The sequence below is a fragment of the Ranitomeya imitator genome, chromosome 4 (assembly GCF_032444005.1).
Source record: "Ranitomeya imitator isolate aRanImi1 chromosome 4, aRanImi1.pri, whole genome shotgun sequence".
Lineage (NCBI taxonomy): Eukaryota > Metazoa > Chordata > Amphibia > Anura > Dendrobatidae > Ranitomeya > Ranitomeya imitator.
In genome coordinates, this window is record NC_091285.1 from 149,277,751 (window position 1) to 149,299,792 (window position 22,042).

General features: G+C 45.5%; 1 protein-coding gene across 1 annotated transcript in view; it reads left to right on the plus strand.

The window, feature by feature from the left end:
• The first annotated feature begins 1,060 nt into the window (after nucleotides 1-1,060).
• HSPA4 (heat shock protein family A (Hsp70) member 4) overlaps nucleotides 1,061-22,042 on the plus strand; it is a 43,371-nt gene continuing 22,389 nt past the window's right edge. The window contains exons 1-4 of the mRNA XM_069764025.1: nucleotides 1,061-1,312; nucleotides 20,482-20,539; nucleotides 20,808-20,948; nucleotides 21,430-21,552. Of these exons, the coding sequence (XP_069620126.1) occupies nucleotides 1,206-1,312; nucleotides 20,482-20,539; nucleotides 20,808-20,948; nucleotides 21,430-21,552 (429 nt within the window). The 5' untranslated portion in view covers nucleotides 1,061-1,205. The remainder of the gene's footprint in view (nucleotides 1,313-20,481; nucleotides 20,540-20,807; nucleotides 20,949-21,429; nucleotides 21,553-22,042) is intronic.

A 22,042-nucleotide genomic window follows, 5' to 3' on the forward strand; every position in this document is an offset into this window, starting at 1 on the left:
CGTAAGGTAACATCACACGTTGGCTAGCACCGCGATCACCGTAAGGTGACATCACACGTTGGCTAGCACCGCGATCACCGTAAGGTGACATCACACGTTGGCTAGCACCACAATCACCGTAAGGTGACATCACACGTTGGCTAGCACCACAATCACCGTAAGGTAACATCACACGTTGGCTAGCACCGCGATCACCGTAAGGTGACATCACACGTTGGCTAGCACCACAATCACCGTAAGGTAACATCACACGTTGGCTAGCACCACGATCACCGTTAGATTATATCACACGTTGGCTAGCACCACGATCACCGTAAGGTAACATCACACGTTGGCTAGCACCACGATCACCGTAAGGTAACATCACACGTTGGCTAGCACCACGATCACCGTTAGATTATATCACAGATTGGCTAGCAAAACGATGATGCTGACCACAGGATTAAGTGAATGTAAATTATGGCAGAATTTCTGTTCTCTTCATATTTTTCCTGATAAAGGGCTTAGAAACGATAATAAATAATATCGTCCTTCAGAGGACAAATACGATCTCCCCACGATATCCAGCAATGCTCGCGAAAAAGAAAAGGATGGTGCTTGGAACCCTACAAAGAAAAAAAAACAGAGCTGGGCTTACAAGGGGTTAAGTGCCTATACCTGCGCACACACGGCCGCGGCTCTCTCAGCCTGCTGCCAATTAGCATTTATTAGCATAAATTATGCAGATTTACACCACACTCGGAAACGTCCCCATCACTTGCCCCAGAGCTTATTTCTAGCCATGGCTACGTCGCGGCCTCGGATACTCCCACATCCCTGCAGTATCCGTAGCAACTGCATCAACGTGCGTATGACGCACACAACGGCGGCGTCTCCGAGGAAGCTCCGCCCCTTCCCCTTCAAAGGAAAATCGAAGCGTGAGGAGGGAGCTTAGTCACCAGGCGCCTCCCGCTCATTCCAGTGACGTCACGACTTTATGAGACGCTCATTGGTCCAGCTAAGGCGCAGGGAGGAGCCCATTGGTCAGGTTGGAGCGAGGTTATGACGTAGGACGTATCGCGATATCTGCCGGCGCTGTTCTTTCCTTTACTCCTCCTTTGACAGCGAGATCTTTCGAGATCTTCATTCATCTCCCTTGGTGGAGCGTAGTGCGGCTGTCTCCGCATCCCCCGTGCTGTGCGCTGCCAGGGTGTCGGGCTGCAGTCATGTCGGTGGTCGGCATCGATCTGGGCTTCCAGAGCTGCTACGTAGCGGTGGCCCGAGCTGGAGGAATCGAGACGGTGGCGAATGAGTACAGCGACCGCAGCACTCCGTGAGTATAGCCGGCGCCGCCATGCTGCTCCCAGCCGCACATGTCCGCTCCTCTCCCGCCGTGTGCGCATGTCCTGCTGCCCGGTACAGGGCGTCTGCTGCGGGGCTTCATTGTGTGACATAGGGACCGCCCCCGAGGAACCGCTAGCGACCAATCACAGTGAGGACGTGTCTGATCATCGGAGGCCTGCATTCACTCTGCACATTGTCCTGGTCCTCTGGGCTTCATGCAGAGACCCTCAATGGACAGCGATTAGGTTCAAATCAACAAATAAAGCAAGAAAAAATCCCCTCCCCCCAATAAAGAGGAAAAACCCTCCTTTACGTTTGCTGCTAATAATCGCACTTACTGCCCAATAAACACTGTGAAAATACAAAGCCCCCAAGATAGATCAATTGTTTCGTTTTCTTCTCTTTTTTTTTTGAGTGGCGTTCCTCAAAGCTCCAACGTATCCTACAGCAAACCAGCCGTCACCGGTGCGTCCGCGGAGAGAGGCTCAGGATGGCTCTTGTGGGGTTTTTCTAGAGACATGTAGTTGCTGGGATTCAGCTGGCTTCTTTTTTTTTTCTGCAAATGTTCCCTCAGTTGGTGGAACCCATTGTCCAGAGAGGGTTTTTAGACTTGGAGGAGGGTTGTGGGGACTGAGGAGGCCACTACTGTGTGACGGGGTGCCATCCAATGGCAGATCACCATGGGACGCGGAGCGGTGGGCATCCTGTGCCTACTGACCAATACTGGAGTGTGGGGCAGGGGTTGGATTCCCACAGTAAAGCTATGTTGACACATTGACATATATATTATAGCGCCATTTATTCCATGGCGCTTTACATGTGAGGAGGGGTATACATAATAAAAACAAGTTCAACAATCTCAAACAATACAAGTCATAACTGGTACAGGAGGAGAGAGGACCCTGACCGTGAAGGTATATATATATATAACTATGGAGTGCTGCTATATATAAGTTTAAAGTGAAAAGTGAATGGCTTGATAAAGGCTCAGATGGAGCTGAAACGTCGCCCGGCTATGTGGGTCGATTAAACCTTCTACATTTTTCACTTAAACTATGGAGTGCTGCCTCTTTTTTGAGTGTCTGTAAACTTGCTGCAATCGCTGGACTGGTTGCTTGAGGCCCTGCACCTGAAGAGAAGTTATATATATATATATATATATATATTTTTTTTTTTTCTGCCAAGAAAGCATTTTTTCCTGCAGCAAATATGCATCGTGTGAACATAGTTCATATATACTCCTCCAGTTTCAGTGACTTGCTGCGTATTGGTAGGCACCAGTCTTAAAGGGAACCTGTCCCCAAGTTTTCCCAATATAGAGTCCAGTCCAGCCACCAGTTAGCTGTCTGTTTGTCCCCAATCCCCTCTGCTTTATTATGCCCACGTACAGTCCGGTCCGATGGGCGACTCTGGTCTTGTTTTGGCACCTCCTTTTTTTTCAATCGCGGTCCTCCTGACACCTCCTACCTCATCCATATAGTCTCCCCCTATCATGCGCTGGCGCATTTCTTCCCAGCGGCGTGCTAGTGCAGGAGCCTTGTGATCGGACATCACTGACCACATAAAGTTACAGGCGTCCGGTCCATGGCAGACGTGTGCTGCACAGCCAACACAATGATAGGGTGCCGTATATCGGATGTAATAGCACTGCCGCCAGGACCAGACAGACAGCCATGGCGGAAAGTGTGGGCACCCTTAACATTGTTCCAGAAAGTGAAGTATTTCTCCCAGAAAATGATTGCAATTCCACATAGTAACATAGTAACATAGTTAGTAAGGCCGAAAAAAGACATTTGTCCATCCAGTTCAGCCTATATTCCATCATAATAAATACCCAGATCTACGTCCTTCTACAGAACCTAATAATTGTATGATACAATATTGTTCTGCTCCAGGAAGACATCCAGGCCTCTCTTGAACCCCTCGACTGAGTTCGCCATCACCACCTCCTCAGGCAAGCAATTCCAGATTCTCACTGCCCTAACAGTAAAGAATCCTCTTCTATGTTGGTGGAAAAACCTTCTCTCCTCCAGACGCAAAGAATGCCCCCTTGTGCCCGTCACCTTCCTTGGTATAAACAGATCCTCAGCGAGATATTTGTATTGTCCCCTTATATACTTATACATGGTTATTAGATCGCCCCTCAGTCGTCTTTTTTCTAGACTAAATAATCCTAATTTCGCTAATCTATCTGGGTATTGTAGTTCTCCCATCCCCTTTATTAATTTTGTTGCCCTCCTTTGTACTCTCTCTAGTTCCATTATATCCTTCCTGAGCACCGGTGCCCAAAACTGGACACAGTACTCCATGTGCGGTCTAACTAGAGATTTGTACAGAGGCAGTATAATGCTCTCATCATGTGTATCCAGACCTCTTTTAATGCACCCCATGATCCTGTTTGCCTTGGCAGCTGCTGCCTGGCACTGGCTGCTCCAGGTAAGTTTATCATTAACTAGGATCCCCAAGTCCTTCTCCCTGTCAGATCTACCCAGTGGTTTCCCATTCAGTGTGTAATGGTGATATTGATTCCTTCTTCCCATGTGTATAACCTTACATTTATCATTGTTAAACCTCATCTGCCACCTTTCAGCCCAAGTTTCCAACTTATCCAGATCCATCTGTAGCAGAATACTATCTTCTCTTGTATTAACTGCTTTACATAGTTTTGTATCATCTGCAAATATCGATATTTTACTGTGTAAACCTTCTACCAGATCATTAATGAATATGTTGAAGAGAACAGGTCCCAATACTGACCCCTGCGGTACCCCACTGGTCACAGCGACCCAGTTAGAGACTATACCATTTATAACCACCCTCTGCTTTCTATCACTAAGCCAGTTACTAACCCATTTACACACATTTTCCCCCAGACCAAGCATTCTCATTTTGTGTACCAACCTCTTGTGCGGCACGGTATCAAACGCTTTGGAAAAATCGAGATATACCACGTCCAATGACTCACCGTGGTCCAGTCTATAGCTTACCTCTTCATAAAAACTGATTAGATTGGTTTGACATGTTTTGTTATACACGCGATTTCTCTTTTCCAAACTGCTCCAGGTCTCTCATTTAAAGGGACACTGTCACCTGAATTTGGAGGGAACAATCTTCAGCCATAGGGGCGGGGTTTTGGGGTTTTTGATTCACCCTTTCCTTACCCGCTGGCTGCAATATTGGATTGAAGTTCATGCTGTGTCCTCCGTAGTACACGCCTGCACAAGGCAATCTTGCCTTGCCCAGGTGTGTACTATGAAGGACAGAGAATGAACTTCAATCCAATATTGCAGCCAGCATGCTGCCAGCGGGTAAGGAAAGGGTGAATCAAAAACCCCAAAACCCCGCCCCTATGGCTGAAGATTGTTCCCTCCAAATTCAGGTGACAGTGTCCCTTTAAAGGCAGCCTTCTCCCAAGAGGAGTCACATACCATATTTTGCAGATTATAAGATGCACCCCAAATTTTGGGGAGGAAAATAAGAGAACGGTTTTAATAAAATAGTGGTGCTTGTATGGTAGCGTACCTGGGAGGAGGCTGTGGTGGGCAGGGTCGACTGCTGCAGAAGCTGGCGGTGGCAGGAGTGTGTTTTTGCTGGTAGGAAGGAGTGTTCAGTGGAGACAGGTGTGGGGCAATTCTGCAGGACCCATGGGCTTCGGGAAAAGGCCGTCCACTGCGTTAAAAGCCATGGAAAGTGTGGGGGCTTTGGTCTTTCACAAAATGTTGACCGAGACCCCGCACCGCTGAACACCCCTCTCCTACCAGCCTGGGTTCCAGAGCATCGCTCCATTCCTGCACCAGCTTCCCGCAGCAGCAACCCTGTGACCTCGCTCCACCGCAGCCGGTAAGCTACATTTGTATTATAAGACGTGCCCTGATTTTTTTTTTTTTTTTACCCTCCACAAATTTTGCGGAAAAAGTGCATCTTATAATAAAAAAAAAATGTGGTATATGATTCAATAGCAATTCTATATAGCTTTACTAAATATAGAACAGTGACGTAAGGTGCATTGCTTGCTGGGAAGTGAGGTAAAGGAAGTTCCAGCTCCTATAGTTCTGGCACAAAGTTATTGAAGAGAAACTGCCCAATCAAAAGTAGTTAATGGGAAGTTCTAGAACATGAGAATACAGACAGTTCCTGAACATATTAGATTAGTATGTCCACCAAAGCCAGATTTAATTTGTGAGTGATGACAGCAAGAGCAAGATTTTCTATAGTCTTTAGCAACTGACAGGGATGCTTTAAAAAAAAAAAAAAAAAAACCCCGAAGGAATAAATGCCTAATGCGTGGCGTCACAATCTACACTTTTACGTAACGGGGGCCTTTAGTCTCGCGAGACTTCAGCGCTATCTTCAATGAAGCATGGTGACCCGCTCCACTGCGCAGGCGCCAGATTCATAACACACTGCGGGGCGGGATCTGGGGCCTCGGCTACACGAAGGGGGCGTCACGACAGAGGGGGCGGTGCTCGGTGGGATGATGGACGGCTGCGAGGTGCTTGAGTCAGGGAGAAATCATACCCCCCTGACTCAATAGAGGTATGGTGCCAAATTTATAACCATGACGGCTGTGCCCTGAGCCCTCTGAACCTCCTACCTGTTGGGAGCCCCCTGCGCCCCATCTGACTAGTAGGTCCGGTATAGCATCAATGAACTGGACTACGGTTCTGCATATATGGTGGATACTATGTGCCATCGCAGTCAGGTGTGGGGACCCCTGACTGGTGTAGACATCTGAACACCTCCTAGAACTGTAGGATCGGTGGGAATACCAATCCCCTCAAATACTGTTAATGGCATTTAGGGGTTGTAGAGAGGAAGGGAATCCTCTGGGGTACTGGCCCATTGTCTTGGCAGTGGACCCCCTAACTATGCCCCCATGTCTGCCTTATTCCTCCTGTTTGCCCCAGCCAGAGGAAGTATTTTATACACTGCAATACCTAAGTATTATTGTGTATCATATGAAGGCTCAAGCTCATTTTCATTCATACCCCATAGGAGAATATTAAAGGGCCACTGTCGCCCCCTCCAGCCGTTATAAACTAAAAGAGCCACCTTGTGCAGCAGTGATGCCGCATTCTAACAAGGTGGCTCTTTTAGTTTTGTGTTCAGGTATTACTAAAATAAAGCGCTTTGAAACTTTGCAAAAATACTTCTTTGTCCACGGAGGTGGGTCCTCAATCCCCAGCTTGAACGGTACTCTGCCGTCACTCACATCTTCAGGGGCTTTCGGCGCCGCCCCCTCCGCGCTGTTTTCTCTTCAAATCCGGCGCCTGCGCTGTGTAAATCTTTGTGGGGCAGGCGCAGTAAGCCCTCTATAATCCCACCCAACCCTATTCTCAGACCCAAGTGAGTGTCCTCCAGTAAAGTCCAAGGAGATATCCATCCTATTCACGGGTGGAGTCCAGGAGGTTATCCAATATACTGTTGCATTGTAAATTTCCCATCCTGTACCCAACTCTCAATACACAAGGAAGCAAAAACATCAGTCGTGTGTACATGTTGTTCAGAAGAAAGACCCAACACACGTACAACCCCTAGCTTCAGAACAAGATGTGTCCCCTTCCTCTGGGTATATATCCTTCCCTGGCCGACACCCTAGTCTCTAGCTGTATCCTTGGCTTCCACAGAGAGCTTTGAACGAAGGGAAAGTACCACATTTGTAGATCATTTAATAAATGTAATGTAGCATAACATGCTGTTATAACCAAGTTTTACATAGTAAGGCCGAAAAAAGACATTTGTCCATCCAGTTCAGCCTATATTCCATCATAATAAATCCCCAGATCTACGTCCTTCAGTTTTGATTGCATTTGAAACTTTTTGTGTGTTAAGGTACCGTCACACTAGACGATATCGCTAGCGATCCGTGACGTTGCAGCGTCCTCGCTAGCGATATCGTCCAGTGTGACAGGCAGCAGCGATCAGGCCCCTGCTGTGCTGTCGCTGGTCGGGGAAGAAAGTCCAGAACTTTATTTGGTCGCTGGACTCCCCGCAGACATCGCTGAATCGGCGTGTGTGACACCGATTCAGCGATGTCTTCACTGGTAACCAGGGTAAACATCGGGTAACTAAGCGCAGGGCCACGCTTAGTAACCCGATGTTTACACTGGTTACCATCCTAAAAGTAAAAAAAACAAACACTACATACTTACCTACAGCCGTCTGTCCTCCAGCGCTGTGCTCTGCACTCCTCCTGTACTGGCTGTGAGCGTCGGTCAGCCGGAAAGCAGAGCGGTGACGTCACTGCTCTGCTTTCCGGCCGCTGTGCTCACACAGACAGTACAGGAGGAGTGCAGAGCACAGCGCTGGAGGACAGACAGCTGTAGGCAAGTATGTACTGTTTGTTTTTTTTACTTTTAGGATGGTAACCAGGGTAAACATCGGGTTACTAAGCGCGGCCCTGCGCTTAGTTACCCGATGTTTACCCTGGTTACCGGCATCGTTGGTCGCTGGAGAGCGGTCTGTGTGACAGCTCTCCAGCGACCAAACAGCGACGCTGCAGCGATCCGGATCGTTGTCGGTATCGCTGCAGGGTCGCTAAATGTGACGGTACCTTTATAGGAGTTTAAATAAGGCACTGGGGGCTGACATCTTGCTTTCACAGTAGCAGCATGACACTCCATGGTCATAGGAGATAACAGACCCTATCTATTATAATGGAGCTGTCACTGCTGTGAACCGGGCTGCACAATTCACAAAAGTGGGAGTGTTCTGCCGCCATATTCATGGAGCCCTCGGATCTGCTAGCAGAACCATTGCTGCTTCCAGCAGAACAGATCCTAGATTGACAGGAGTAAAATGCAGGAGAAAAGCCTGGGCAGAGTATCAGAGACTGCAAAGACATCAAGGAGGAACAGTGTACAATCAGCATTATCCCTGCAGGAACTGTGATAAATTCCTCAGTAAGATAAGGAGAGATGTAGTCTGGGTGAGAGAGACTGATGGGAGAGAGAAAGAGACAGTAACTGCTGGTGATGGCAGGTCACAGGGCAGTCACACACAAAATGGCGCTGCCCTGTGATGATACTCTTCACTCTGCCCCAGGGATACTAAACCACCCAAAAGGGGAGGGAAATGGTGATGTCAGCAGTCACTGCCCCAATTTTCCAGCTAACAGTAAAGAATGGGGTGTCTATCTCTTGAAATACAAGTTTTTCAACGGCAAGCAATCTATTAATTTTTAGGAATAAATTCTTGGATGGAAATCATTCTTTCAATGGAGGGCAATTGATTTCCTCACCAATCTTAGGCTGCCGTCACACTAGCAGTATTTGGTCAGTATTTTACATCGGTATTTGTAAGCCAAAACCAGGAGTGGAACAATTAGAGGAAAAGTATAATAGAAACATACGCACCACTAATGCATTTATCACCCACTCCTGGTTTTGGCTTACAAATACTGATGTAAAATACTGACCAAATACTGCTAGTGTGACGGCAGCCTTAGGATGGACAATTGGTGAGTCTCCTCAGCTGGCAGATCACTAACATAATAGAAAATTGTGTATTTCCAAGGTCATAAAGTATCAAATCCCATTAAAAAATCCTTAATCTCAATTATTTTATTTTAGATATGTTTGTTCTGTTTTTCTATTTTAAAGCCTATCGATCCATTCTAAATAATCATACAACCCTAATGTACCCTAGGTAGCACTGTTCTTCTGTGTCTACCTTACTGCAGAGGTCGTCACCCTGTATGATACGACAAATGGCGCCCCCTACTCAATGGCTGTCCCTTTTGAATCCCTATATGACCCTAATTATGGGTTTTAAAAGATCAAGGGATATCAGGAATAATCAATATATATTTAGATCACCATGTGACAAGAGTAGGTAAAGTGTAAATTCCTCCTATTCCAATAATCAACAGAAACATATATTGTAAGCACAGTACAAAAATGAGCACCTCAAAGATTGGAGTGCATTTATATCATAGATTTACCTTACCATTACACCTCAATCACACATACTGATGATAAACAATCTAGCTAGTATATGGTTACTTGTCCTCTGTAGGGTATCCCAGCAAATAACTAAGGATCAAAGCAGCAGGCTGTTGACATGTCCTATACTGGCTGTCCGAGCAAATCAAAGTGTCAGTGCTTTGTATATGATACAAGGTAACAAGCAGATACTTTTCTAAAATGTCTCAAGGATCGAAATAGCATGTAGTTGCACTCAAATGCATTGGCAAAGCTGACCAAAATTTGTGGGATTTGAAGCAACACCTCAGTATTGGGATGTCAGCCTTGTAGCCCATATTGTACAGTCACAGAGGAATATTATATCCTCTGAGTAATGTAGTATTGTTACAGGCCTTGCACTTCGCGCATAGAAGCCTTAGGGTATGTGTCCACAGGCCGTTTTACATCCGGACTAGCTGCGGATTGAACGCTGCGTGGAGCCGCAGCGTTCAGTCCGCAGCGTCCAGATGTTACAGCATAGTGGAGGGGATTTTATGAAATCCCATCTACACTATGCGTGGTAACACGCATCCGGCGGCCCTGCGATTCCGGACATGCGGCGCGTCTTTAGATCACAGCATGTCCGTTTACCTTGCGGCGATGCGCCTCCGCCACAAGGTAAATCACAGGGCCCTATGTGTGGGGTGTGATGATTCCGGATGTGTGCAATGAACACATCCGGCATCATCGCGTCTCCAGAAGGGGGTGGGGCTTTGGACGGAGCGAGTTTTCCGCTCCGTCCAAAGCGCCAGCCATCCTGAAGGTGGACACATACCCTTAGGGCCTATCTGGAGGACGCACCACCACCTCATTTGACAGCTCTGACTCTTATAGAGCCAGAGAGGGGTGGAGATGAAAAACGGGTAGGAAGGTGCACCTAGATGTTTGGTCACGCCCAGGGTGCACTGAGCGCCTGTCCTTGGTTTGAACAGTCATTGTTTGCTGACAGACTGCTTTAAAGGGAACCTGTCACCCCCAAAATCGAAAGTGAGCTAAGCCCACCACCATCAGGGGCTTATCTGCAGCATTCTGTAGATAAGCCCCCGATGTATCCTGAAAGATGAGTAAAAGAGGTTAGATTATACTCACCCAGAGGCGGTCCGGTCCGTTGGGCATCGCGGTCCGGGGCCTCCGGGAAAGGTCAGAGAGGCCCTGCACACTGCAGTACTTTTCTCTGCCCTCACCAGGGCAGACAAAGTACGCCGGAGCCGCAGCGTGAAGACAAGAAGAGGACGTCATCCTATGAAGATGGGAGGTCCCGAACCGGACCGCGACACCCTTCGGACCGGACCGCAGTGGGACCACCCCTGGGTGAGTATAATCTAACCTCTTCTCATCTTTCAGGTACATCGGGGGCTTATCTACAGCATTACAGAATGCTGTAGATAAGCCCCTGATGCCGGTGGGCTTAGCTCACCTTCGATTTTTGGGGGTGACGGGTTACCTTTTAAGCCCCTTTCACATAGGCAAGTCACTGTCTCCATACTGCATGTACAGTGTGGAAAAAAAGTATCTGATAGTCGGCTGATCTACCACATTTTCCCACCTACAAAGAATGGGGAGATCTGTAACTTTTATCGTAGAGACAAAATCTAAAAATAAAAAAACAGAACATCATTGTCTGATATTTACATAATTTGCATTTTATTACATCAAATAAGTATTTGATGCAATAGAAAAACAGAACTTAATATTTGGTACAGAAACCTTTGCAATTACAGAGGTCAGATGTTTTCAGTAGTGCTTGTGCAAGTTTGCACACACTGCAGCAGGGCTTTTAGCGCACTCCTTCATACAAATCTTCTCCAGATCTTTCATGTTTCATGGCTGTCTGTGGGCAACATTGAGTTTCAGCTCCCTCCAAAGATTTTCTATTGGGTTCAGGTCTGGAGAATGGCTAGGCCTCTCCAGGGCCTCGAAATGCTTCTTACTCTTTAGTTGCCCTGGCTGTTTGTTTTGGGTCATTGTCATGCTGGAAAACCCAGTCACGACCCATCTTCAATGCTCTTGCTGAGGGAAGGAGGTTATTGGCCAAAACCTCTCTATACATGACCCCACCCATCCTCACTTCAATACGATGCAGTCGTCCTGTCCCCTTTGCAGAAAAGCACTCCCAAAGTATGTTTTCCTCCACCATGCGTCATGGTTGGGATGGTGTTCTTGGGGTTGTACTCATCCTTCTTCCTCCGAACATGGCGATTGGAGTTGATACCAGTATGTTCTATTTTGGTCGTATCTGACCACACAACCTTCTCGTGTGCCTCCTCTGGATTATCTAGATGGTCATTGGCGAACTTCAAAAGGGCCCGTACATGTGCTGGCGTGAGCAGAGGGACCTTGCATGCCCTACAGGATTTTAATCCATGACTGTGTAGTGTGTTACTAAAGGTAATGTTTGAGACTATGGTCCCAGCTCTCTTCATGTCATTGACCAGGTCACTCCTGGGCTGATATCTGAACTTTCTCAGAATCCTCCTTACCACACGATGGCTCCTTTCTTCCATTTACACACAGTCTTCTCGGCACAGCGCTCCTGCGCAGGCTTACTTCTTTGCCTTGTCGAGGGCAGAGCAAAGTAGTGAAGTTTGCGTGCACCTGGGCTCTTTGATCTTTCTCGGCACCTGGGCAGTTCTGTACTTTGCTCTGCCCTTAAAGGGAACCTGTCACCCCCCAAATCGATGGTGAGGTAAGCTCACCGTCATCAGGGGCTTATCTACAGCATTCTGTAATGCTGTAAATAAGCCGCCGATGTTGCCTGAAAGAGGAGAAAAAGAGGTTAGATTATACTCACCCTGGGGCGGTCCTGCTCCGATGGGTGTCTCAGGTCCGGGAAAGCACCTCCCATCTTCATTCGATGACGTCCTATTCTGTTCTTCACGCTCCGGCGCAGACGTACTTTGTCTGCCCTGTTGAGGGCAGAGCAAAGTAGTGCAGTGCGCAGGCGCCGGAAAGGTCAGAGAGGTCCTGCGCACTGCACTACTTTGCTCTGCCCTCAACAGGGCAGACAAAGTACATCTGCGCCGGAGCCGCGGCGTGAAGACCAGAAGAGGACGTCATGGAATGAAGATAGGAGGCACCGGACCTGAGACACCCATTTGACTGGACCGCAGCGGGACCGCTCCTGGGTGAGCATAATCTAACCTCTTTTTCTCCTCTTTCAGGTTACATCGGGGGCTTATCTACAGCATTACAGAATGCTGTAGATAAGCCCCTGATGACGGTGAGCTTACCTCAGTATCGATTTTTGGGGGTGACAGGTTCCCTTTAACAGGGCAGAGAAGTAAGCCTGTGCTGGAGCGCGATGCCGAGGAGATGCGTCATCCATACAAAGCAAGCAAGAGGGCAGCATCGCAAGAAGATGGGAGGCGCCAGATTAGTGTGTGCGCGATGACGCGATTAGTGTGTGCCACCCTCTGCCTGAGCGTCAGTATGGAGGACGGGGAAGACACAGCGGCGCATGGCGGTGGATCGGAGGACAGGTGAATATAGCAAGTGCCGGGGGCCTGAGCGACGAGAGGTGAGTGTGTCATTTATTTGTTTATTTTTTTAATCGCAGCAACAGCTTATGGGGCAAATATCTCTATAGAGCATCTTATGGAGCCATGTGCAGCGTTATATGGGGCCAAATATCACTATGGAGCATTATATGGGGCAAATGTGTCTATGGAGCATCTTATGGGGCCATAATCAGCATTTGTGCAGCATTGTATGGGGCAAATGTGTCTATGGAACATCTTATGGGGTCGTAATCAACATTTGTGCAGCATTATATGGGGCATATTTTAATATGAAGCATCTTATGGGGCCCATCATAAACTGTATGGAGCATTATATGGGGCTTATTTTGTATGGAGTATTATATGGGGCCCATCATGAACTATATGGAGCATTATATGGGGCTCCGGATTCAATATGGATATTCAAAAACACTTAACCTTCTGATGTCTCAATTAATTTTACTTTTATTGGTATCTATTTTTACTTTTGACATTTACCGGTAGCTGCTGCATTTTCCACCCTAGGCTTATACTAGCATCATTAAGTTTTCCCAGTTTTTTTGTGGCAAAACTTGGTGTCTCGGGTTAGCTTATACTAGAGTATATACGGTATTTAAAAATCATACAATGTGATTTTTTTTTTTTTTATATATATATATATTTTTTTTGTTCGGTTTCCCACAGTTTCTGTACGTATGATAAATTACAGACCTCTCCATATTTTTTTGTAAGTGGGAAAACTTGCAAAATGTCAGTGTAACAAATACATGTTTTCCCCACTGTTTATACCTCACTTTTCTACGACTGGCGCTAGCCTTAATGAAAGGTTCTCTGGAGTGCAATGCACCAAATTCATTTCTGTGCACTTTTTTTTTTTTTTTTTTACTGGCCTGCACCATGGCTTAATAAACACCATCGCTTTTGCTGAATTTGACAGGTGACGGTGTAACAATGCTTTGTCCTACCATAGCTCTACCCATTATAGCAAGGGCTTCTTCAAATGCCAAGTTGCAAAATTGCTGTGCCTTTATAATATGTTCTACGCCAGAAACCTGTAAACCCTTTGCTGACTTGGCCACTTACCGTGTTCGTATTTCCTGCAGCAGGACCACAGGAGAAGGACTACATTAGACAGTGCTCATATAAAGCCATGCCTGGCCTGTGTAGTGCAGGACAGGTTATCCAGGGCGGGAGGCCATGTTTGTATGGCTAACAGAGGAGTACCTAACTGTGCTGACTGTACGCCCTAAGGCCTCATTCAGACACCCTTGTTTAAGCGCTTACGTGAAACAAATGGTACCAGTGTTTTGGATCAGTGCGTCATACATGAACACAAGCTGCAGAATATATGTAGGGGATTAGAAGGATGGGCATTTCCTACCTCGGTGTCTTTCTAATTCACCATGTGGCTGGAAGATTGCCACTCGACAAGTTAGGAATTGTTTCTCATTGTGTCATCTAATAAGCCTTTTATCCCTTAGATGTTCCATTCTGCAAGTTGCATCAACACATTCAGGAGAAGCCAGAGATGGGACAGGTCCGTGACTCACAATGATATGGCATATACCTGATAAATTGGGCAGATCTACCTTTACATCTCCAAGTCAAACCGCTAAATGATTGGAGTATTGAGAATATTTGATCTTGCATTCTGATACGACCTGTAACATTTGATTAGAGCTTGTAATTCTGATCACCACTGGTGGTCATCTAGGTCTTCCAGGTGACACGAATGCAGAGTTCCTTACAGTGTGTGGGAACCCAGCTCTGCTCCTGGCCATTTGGCCACACTTTCATCGATATAATTCTATGTACTGCCCAATGTTCCCAAATCTGTGGCAGAAGTTTTTGCCTTCTGAACATGACTCTTCACACTGGTGTCAAGGCTGCTCTAATATACAGACATTGTAGCTGACTTGTTGGGTTATCCCGTCCCTTCCGATCAGTGTTAGATTTTTGTTTCTTCTCTGCTCATTAGCCATTTATTAGATTATTTCTTGTGAGATCTGCTGTCAGCAAGCAGCAGATTTTCATGAGCATGGATTGGAGTTTGTTTTTTTTTTTTTTTTTTAATCTGACATTTACTTTTCATGCTAAGATGTAAAGGCTCTGAGAAATGCCTGTGGCCTGTGGGCAAGTGATTCATTCTACATGCCTGCCTCACCAGATGCACATGAGAAGCACAATTGGTACTGACTAAATGACCGGGCCTGTATAGAACTGTTAGAGATGAGCCAGCGTGCACAGATAAGGTGCTAACCGAGGGACTTCGGCGTGCTCAAAAAATTTGTTACAGTCCCCACGTGTGCATGTCTTCCAACCATTCGACAGCCGCAACACATGCAGGGATTGCCTAACAGTCAATTGATCAGTTTTGCAATGGCTTTGCTCCAGCCCATCTAAAATTGGAAGCATAGGTGAGCTTTTCACCAAAGATATGGCTCTCATTGAGCCATGCAAGGTTGGTTCAGTGGAGGACTTCTGGGTCTTGCATTGGCATGGATTTCCTAAGCTACAAAAGCTGAAAATTGTACATTCACACTGAAGGCATTAAAACTATGAATTAACACATGTGGAATTATATATTTAACAAAAAAGTGGGAAACAACTGAAATTCTTATATTCTAGGTTTTTCAAAGTAGCCACCTTTTGCTGTGATGACTGCTTTGCACACTCTTGGCATTCTCTTGATGAGTTTCAAGAGGTAGTCAGCGGGAATGGTCTTCCAACAATCTTGAAGTAGCTCCCAGAGATGCTTAACACTTGTTGGCCCTTTTGCCTTCACTCTGCAGTCCAGCTCACCCCAAAGCATCTCGATTGGGTTCAGGTCTGGTGACCGTGGAACCCCATCACTCTCCTTCTTGGTCAAATAGCCCTTACACCGCCTAGAGGTGTGTCATTGTCCTGTTGAAAAATAAATGATGGTCCAACTAAACGCAAACCGGATGCTGTGGTAGCCTTGCTGGTTTAGTATGCCTTCAATTTTGAATAAATCCCCAACAGTGTAACCAGCAAAGCACCCCCACACCATCACACCTCCTCCTCCATGCTTCACGGTGGGAACCCGGCATGTAGAGTACATCTGTTCACCTTTTCTGCGTCGCACAAAGACACGGTGGTTGGGACCAAAGATCTCAAATTTGGACTCATCAGACCAAAGCACAGACTTCCACTGGTCTAATGCCCATTCCTTGTGTTCTTTAGCCCAAACAAGTCTCTTCTGCTTGTTCCCTGTCCTTGGCAGTGGTTTCCTAGCAGCTATTTTACCATGAAGGCCTGCTGCACAAAGTCTCCTCTTAAGTTGTTGTAGAGATGTGTCTGCTGCTAGAACTCTTTTTGGCATTGACCTGGTCTCTAATCTGAGCTGCTGTTAACCTGCGATTTCTGAGGACTTCTGCACAGCACAACTGATGGTCCCAACCCCATTTATAAGGTAAGAAATCCCACTTATTAAACCTGATGGGGCACACCTGTGAAGTGAAAACCATTCCCGGTGACTACGTCTTGAAGCTCATCAAGAGAATGCCAAGAGTGTGCAAAGCAATCATCAAAGCAAAAGGTGGCTACTTTGAAGAACCTAGAATGTAAGACATATTTTCAGTTGTTTCACACTTTTTTGTTAAGTATGTAATTCCATATGTGTTAATTCATAGTTTTGATGCCTTCAGTGTAAATGTACAATTTTCATAGTCATGAAAATACAGAAAAATCTTTAAAAGAGGTGTGTCCAAACTTTTGGTCTGTACTGTACATGTGCCAGGATTGTGGCTTAACTTGTACCACAGCACTGTTTTTCACGCTTGAACCATTTTCATGCTTGACTGACAGTTTGGACCAGTTGCATCACTGCTGTTTATGTAAGACCACCTTGCCTCTACAGCATTGGGGCTTGTTGGATCAGTGGTTAAGTTCTGACTTCAGCAATCTGAAGCTTCAGATAATTAGGCCGGCGTCACACTACCGTGTTTTACGGATGTAAGAGAGGTGCTGAAAATACTGATTGCATACGGTACAATGCTTCTCTATGCCCCAGCTCCTATCAGCCGTATTATACTGATCCGTATTATACGGTCTTCTACGGCCGTAGCAAATCGCAGCATGCTGCGTTTGTCACCGTATTGCGCAAAAAATACGCCAATGAAAGGCTATGGGGGCGAGAAAAATATGGATTACACACGGACCAGCAGTGTGACTTGCGAGAAATACGCAGCGGTGTTGGAGAGAAAAGCCGGCAATTCAGTGCGGTGTACAGTAAAATCACACTGACAGCTTACAATAGAATAGGTAGAATAAATGTGTGTGTGTGTATATGTATGTATATATATATATATATGTATATATGTATATATGTATATATGTATATATGTATATATGTATATATGTATATATGTATATATGTATATATATATATATATTTTATATATTATTCTCATTGAGACATATATATTTCATCCAGCGCGAGATGGCAAAAGCCGGCAATTGAATTACCGGCTTATAAGCTATCTCCTTAAACCCGACATGATATGAGACATGGTTTACATACAGTAAACCATCTCATATCCCCATTTTTTTTTTTGCATATTCCACACTACTAATGTTAGTAGTGTGTATGTGCAAAATTTGGGCTGTCTAGCTATTAAATTAAAGGGTTAAATGGCGGAAGAATTGGCGTGGGCTCCCGCGCAATTTTCTCCGCCAGAGTAGTAAAGCCAGTGACTGAGGGCAGATATTAATACCCTGGAGAGGGTCCATGGTTATTGGGGGGCCCCCCTGGCTAAATACATATGCCCCCAAGCCACCCCAGAAAAGGCACATCTGGAAGATGCGCCTATTCTGGCACTTGGCCACTCTTCCCATTCCCGTTTAGCGGGGTGGGATATGGGGTAATGAAGGGTTAATGTCACCTTGCTATTGTAAGGTGACATTAAGCCAGATGATTAATAGAGAGGCGTCAATAATGACACTTATCCATTATTAATCCAATAGCATGAAATGGTTAAAAAAAAACATACACACAATATTGCAAAGTATTTTAATGAAATAAACACAGATTGTTGTAATATTTTATTCCACTCTCAATCCACCTGAAGACCCTCGACCTGTAACAAATTAAAAATAATAAACCAACAATATCTCATACCTTCCGTCGATATGTCCCACGATGTAAATCCATCTGAAGGGGTTAAATTATTTTACAGGCAGGAGCTCTGCTAATGCAGCTGTGCCTGTAAAACCCCGGGGAATGAATGGAAAGTAGGTCAATGACCTGTAATTACCTTCATTCGCGGTGATGCGCCCTCTGCTGGATGTCCTCATATGATCTTGAGGCTGGGAAAATATTCTGAAAAGTTCCCACAGTACTGTATAGTGTATGTATACAGTACATGTTTTTGTTTTTTTTGAGCACATGGATCCATTGTATATCCGTATGTCGGTTTTGCAAGCCTGCTAGAAAATCTTGCAGTACGGATTACATACGGAGGATGCCATGCGCAAAATACGCTGACACACCCTGCCTACGGAGGAGATACGGACCACTATTTTGGGGACTTTTCTGCGTATTATGGCCGTAAATTACAGACCGTATTTTTATACGCGGAGTGTGACGCCGGCCTTAGACTGCAAGGTCCTGTCCTGATCTTTATTACAGTTCACCAGAGGAAGTGGAGTAGACTGGTATATAGTAAATGTGTATTGTATTCTGTGGGTGGTGTCACACTGGTTACATAGATTTCAGAAATGGTGCTGCTAGCTGGGTTATTTCTGAAAAGAACTGCATGATGTATGAAGCGGTCTGGTAATATTCCCATTGTATCATCTGTGACATTCCTTGGATGTTGTGTGACGGTCTGTTCATCGTCAATTGCATAGCAACACTATATATTTGATCTGTTTGTCCTCATAAAATTATCACAATCTCAAGTTGCCTTAGATGCACTATTTTGTTACCCTGCTGGTTTTAGAAATGCTTTCTGCAATATTAAGATGAGACCCAGAGGAACCTAATATTACAGTTTCCATAATGTATTATTACAATTACTGCTGAGTTACATAACCCTGAATGAGCTACAGAATTCCCAAGCAGATACTCCATTATCTGTCCATACAACCACAGTAAGCTGTACACTCCATATAAGTGGCGATTATGGTAAGAGTGGGCAGAAAGAAGGCTTTAATTACGCACACAAATTGTAAGGATCAGTTTGAGTTTGCCAAAGGACATGGAATACTCCCCATATTTATGCAGGAAGGTGCTGTGGTCAAATGAGACCAAAATTTAATTTTTTGGCCAACTAGGTAAACTGGTGCCAAACCAACGCTGCTTATCACCCCAAGAACACCATCCCCACAGTGAAGCATGGTGGTAGCAGCATCAGGCTGTGTGGATGTTTTTCATCAACAGGGAATTGGAAAATGGCCCAAGTTGAGTTGAGTGGAAGACGAATGGCGCAAAATACAGGGATATTCTTGAGCAAAACCTGTTTGTCAGTGATTTCAGACTGGGACAGAGGTTTACCTTCCAAGAATAGAATGACAAAAAGCATACTGCTATTGTGACACTCGAGTGGCTTAAGGGGAAACGTGTAAATATTTTGGAGTGGCCTGTTCACAGAACATCAGTTGTTTTATACAGGATAATGTGGCGTGGTATGTTTTACTGTGGAGCTGGAGCATCAGCTATTTGATCAGTCGCATATAATATGAAATGTCCTGTGGCCAGGTGCTAGATCTCTCCAGTGCTGGTCACTCAGCTGGTGTTCAGGGAGTTACTGTAGTAGCTTGAACTTTCATATAGACCGGGTCACGCTGGAGAACATGAACTGCTTGAAAGATCAAGCTGCTGCTCGAAGTCTCACTCCAGTACGGAATCCTACATTGGTTGGGCTTATAGATGAGTCGTCCTGTCACTTCCCTTCTCCACTTTACAGATAGAAGCGTCCCGAGCTGCAAAACTTGCTGAATCACAATGCTTTTATACAAGTGTCTCTCATCTGTCCCACTCCCTGGTTGCTTCCAAGGTGTATTAGCCCAACTTTAAAGAACGGAGCAAATAACAACAATTTCACGATTTTGGCCAAAACCAGAATCTGGCTAAGGAGATTTGTAACTACTTGTAACCAGTTTTCAGAGATCTGCAAAGTTTTCATTTTGCCCTTTGGCGGCATACAAGTGTTAAAATTTGTCCTAAATTTTTTTTCTGTATTTTTTTGTTTTTGTTTTTTTTTGAGGAGGTGGGGGTTACCCAAGATGCATAATTTTGAAAGAGCTCATCTCTGAGATATTTCATTTGTATGCTATCTTTGTTTATTGAAGTCACGGACTGAGTGACCCTCGTTATGTGACTCCACAAATCTGCTCTGTAGAAGCTGCTAAAAACTGATGACTAGGCTAAGGGTTCTTTCACACTGCGCTCAGGCACCAGTGGCTCCATTGGGGATGGCGCCAACGTGGCCAAAGACTATAATGGTGGCGGCAAATCGTACATGTGCTCTGTCGTGCTTCATTTTCGGGAGTGAATGTCTGTGACCACCTGCAGTAGGTGTATACGTACAAAAATGACGCACGACATGACACACATTCGCTCTGTCACCACCATTAGTGTATCTTGGAGGCCTATAAGCATATTCCAAATCTTGTTGTTGGCCTCCTAAATTGGTGAGGATCTCATGTATTGATGGTACTTTTATTATCTGCAGGTCCTGTATTTCATTTGGTCCTAAAAACCGATCTATTGGAGCAGCTGCAAAAAGCCAAGTAAGTAATTTTGGGATCCTGTAAGTAACGCACATATGCTACATGGTGGCGTTCAGTGCTCCTCTCTGCCTCCCTTCACATCACACTGGATAATGAGGGCCGTTTCTCCAGGAAATGTAATTATACTACATTGCTTCTCCTTTGTGGCTTCATTTAGTAAAATCTGCCGACTAAGTGCAATAGTTGCCAAATGATCGCCTGCACGCGCTTCCTTCTGCCGGCGGCTTGGGAGAAAAGTCGCTGAGTAACTTTTTCCTCCTTCCTGCAGGTCATTTCCAATGCAAAGAATACACTGCAAGGCTTCAAGAGGTTTCATGGCCGGGCCTACACTGATCCCTTTGTGCAGGCGGAGAAGCCTGGTCTAGCCTATGATGTTGTGGAGCTGCCAACGGGCTCAGCTGGCATAAGGGTGAGCGAAGGAAAGCGTACATTAACACGTACTGAGCTAGAGAAATGGGAACGGTTCTCCAGATCCTGGTCCTATGTGTTCTCTCCCAAATAAAGAGCAATTTGGTGTCATTAGTCCCAGAAATGGTCATACTTTGCATACTGGATCACTGACAGGAATGATATTGTACATGGACTTCATCACTTCCACATTCTTCACTTAAGGTCCGAACTTCTGCTCCCAGCCATCAATATTTCGGTTACCCGTGGCAGGGTGCTGACTGAATAGAAAGCATAGGCTTGTAACCCCATAGAATCTGTACCCCACCCTGTGTCCATCTGCACCTTTTGAGTGGGATGGGGACCCAGACCCCCCAGTGGTGTACTTGTAGATAAAGGTTTAGTTGTCCTTTTAAGTCTTAATCCAGGGGTGTAATCTTCATCTCCATCCATGGTGTGAAAATGTGACTAACCGGCTAATTTTTCGGTGCCGTGTCTTCTAGGTCATGTATTTGGAAGAAGAGAAGAACTTCACCACGGAGCAGGTGGCTGGGATGCTGCTGACCAAACTTAAAGAAACTGCAGAGAGCGCCTTAAAGAAACCGGTCGTTGACTGTGTTGTTGCTGTAAGTAATTCCCTGCATTACCAAACGTTTCAGGATCTTTGTGTATCGGGGAAGAATAATATAACTTAATCATGGGAAGGCGATTGTAGCCATCTGTGTAGTCGCGCCCCACAACAGCCCTGTCCTACCCTCGCTACACTCATTTCGACAGAGCTGACGAATACTGCTGTTAAGATGCTAAAAGTCCATTTAGGTGCAGCTTCAAATTTCTTATAAAATGTTCTACATTTTCAAAGCTTTTATGTCAGAATTCTGTCATTTATGCTTTGATATATTGGGTCCCATATATGTTAAATCTTGATTTACTGTCAAGTTTATTTATTTTTCCCTATAATAGTTTGTGGTTGGTCAGGTAGCTCTGTCTGTCTTGTTGATCATTTATGTTCTCAGCGTTTGGACGTTGCAGGTATGGATTGTGACCATCTTGCCTGTCTGGTAAAGCTCAGAATGTAAATCTAACCAGACAAGTCATGAGGTGTAGGAGTAGATG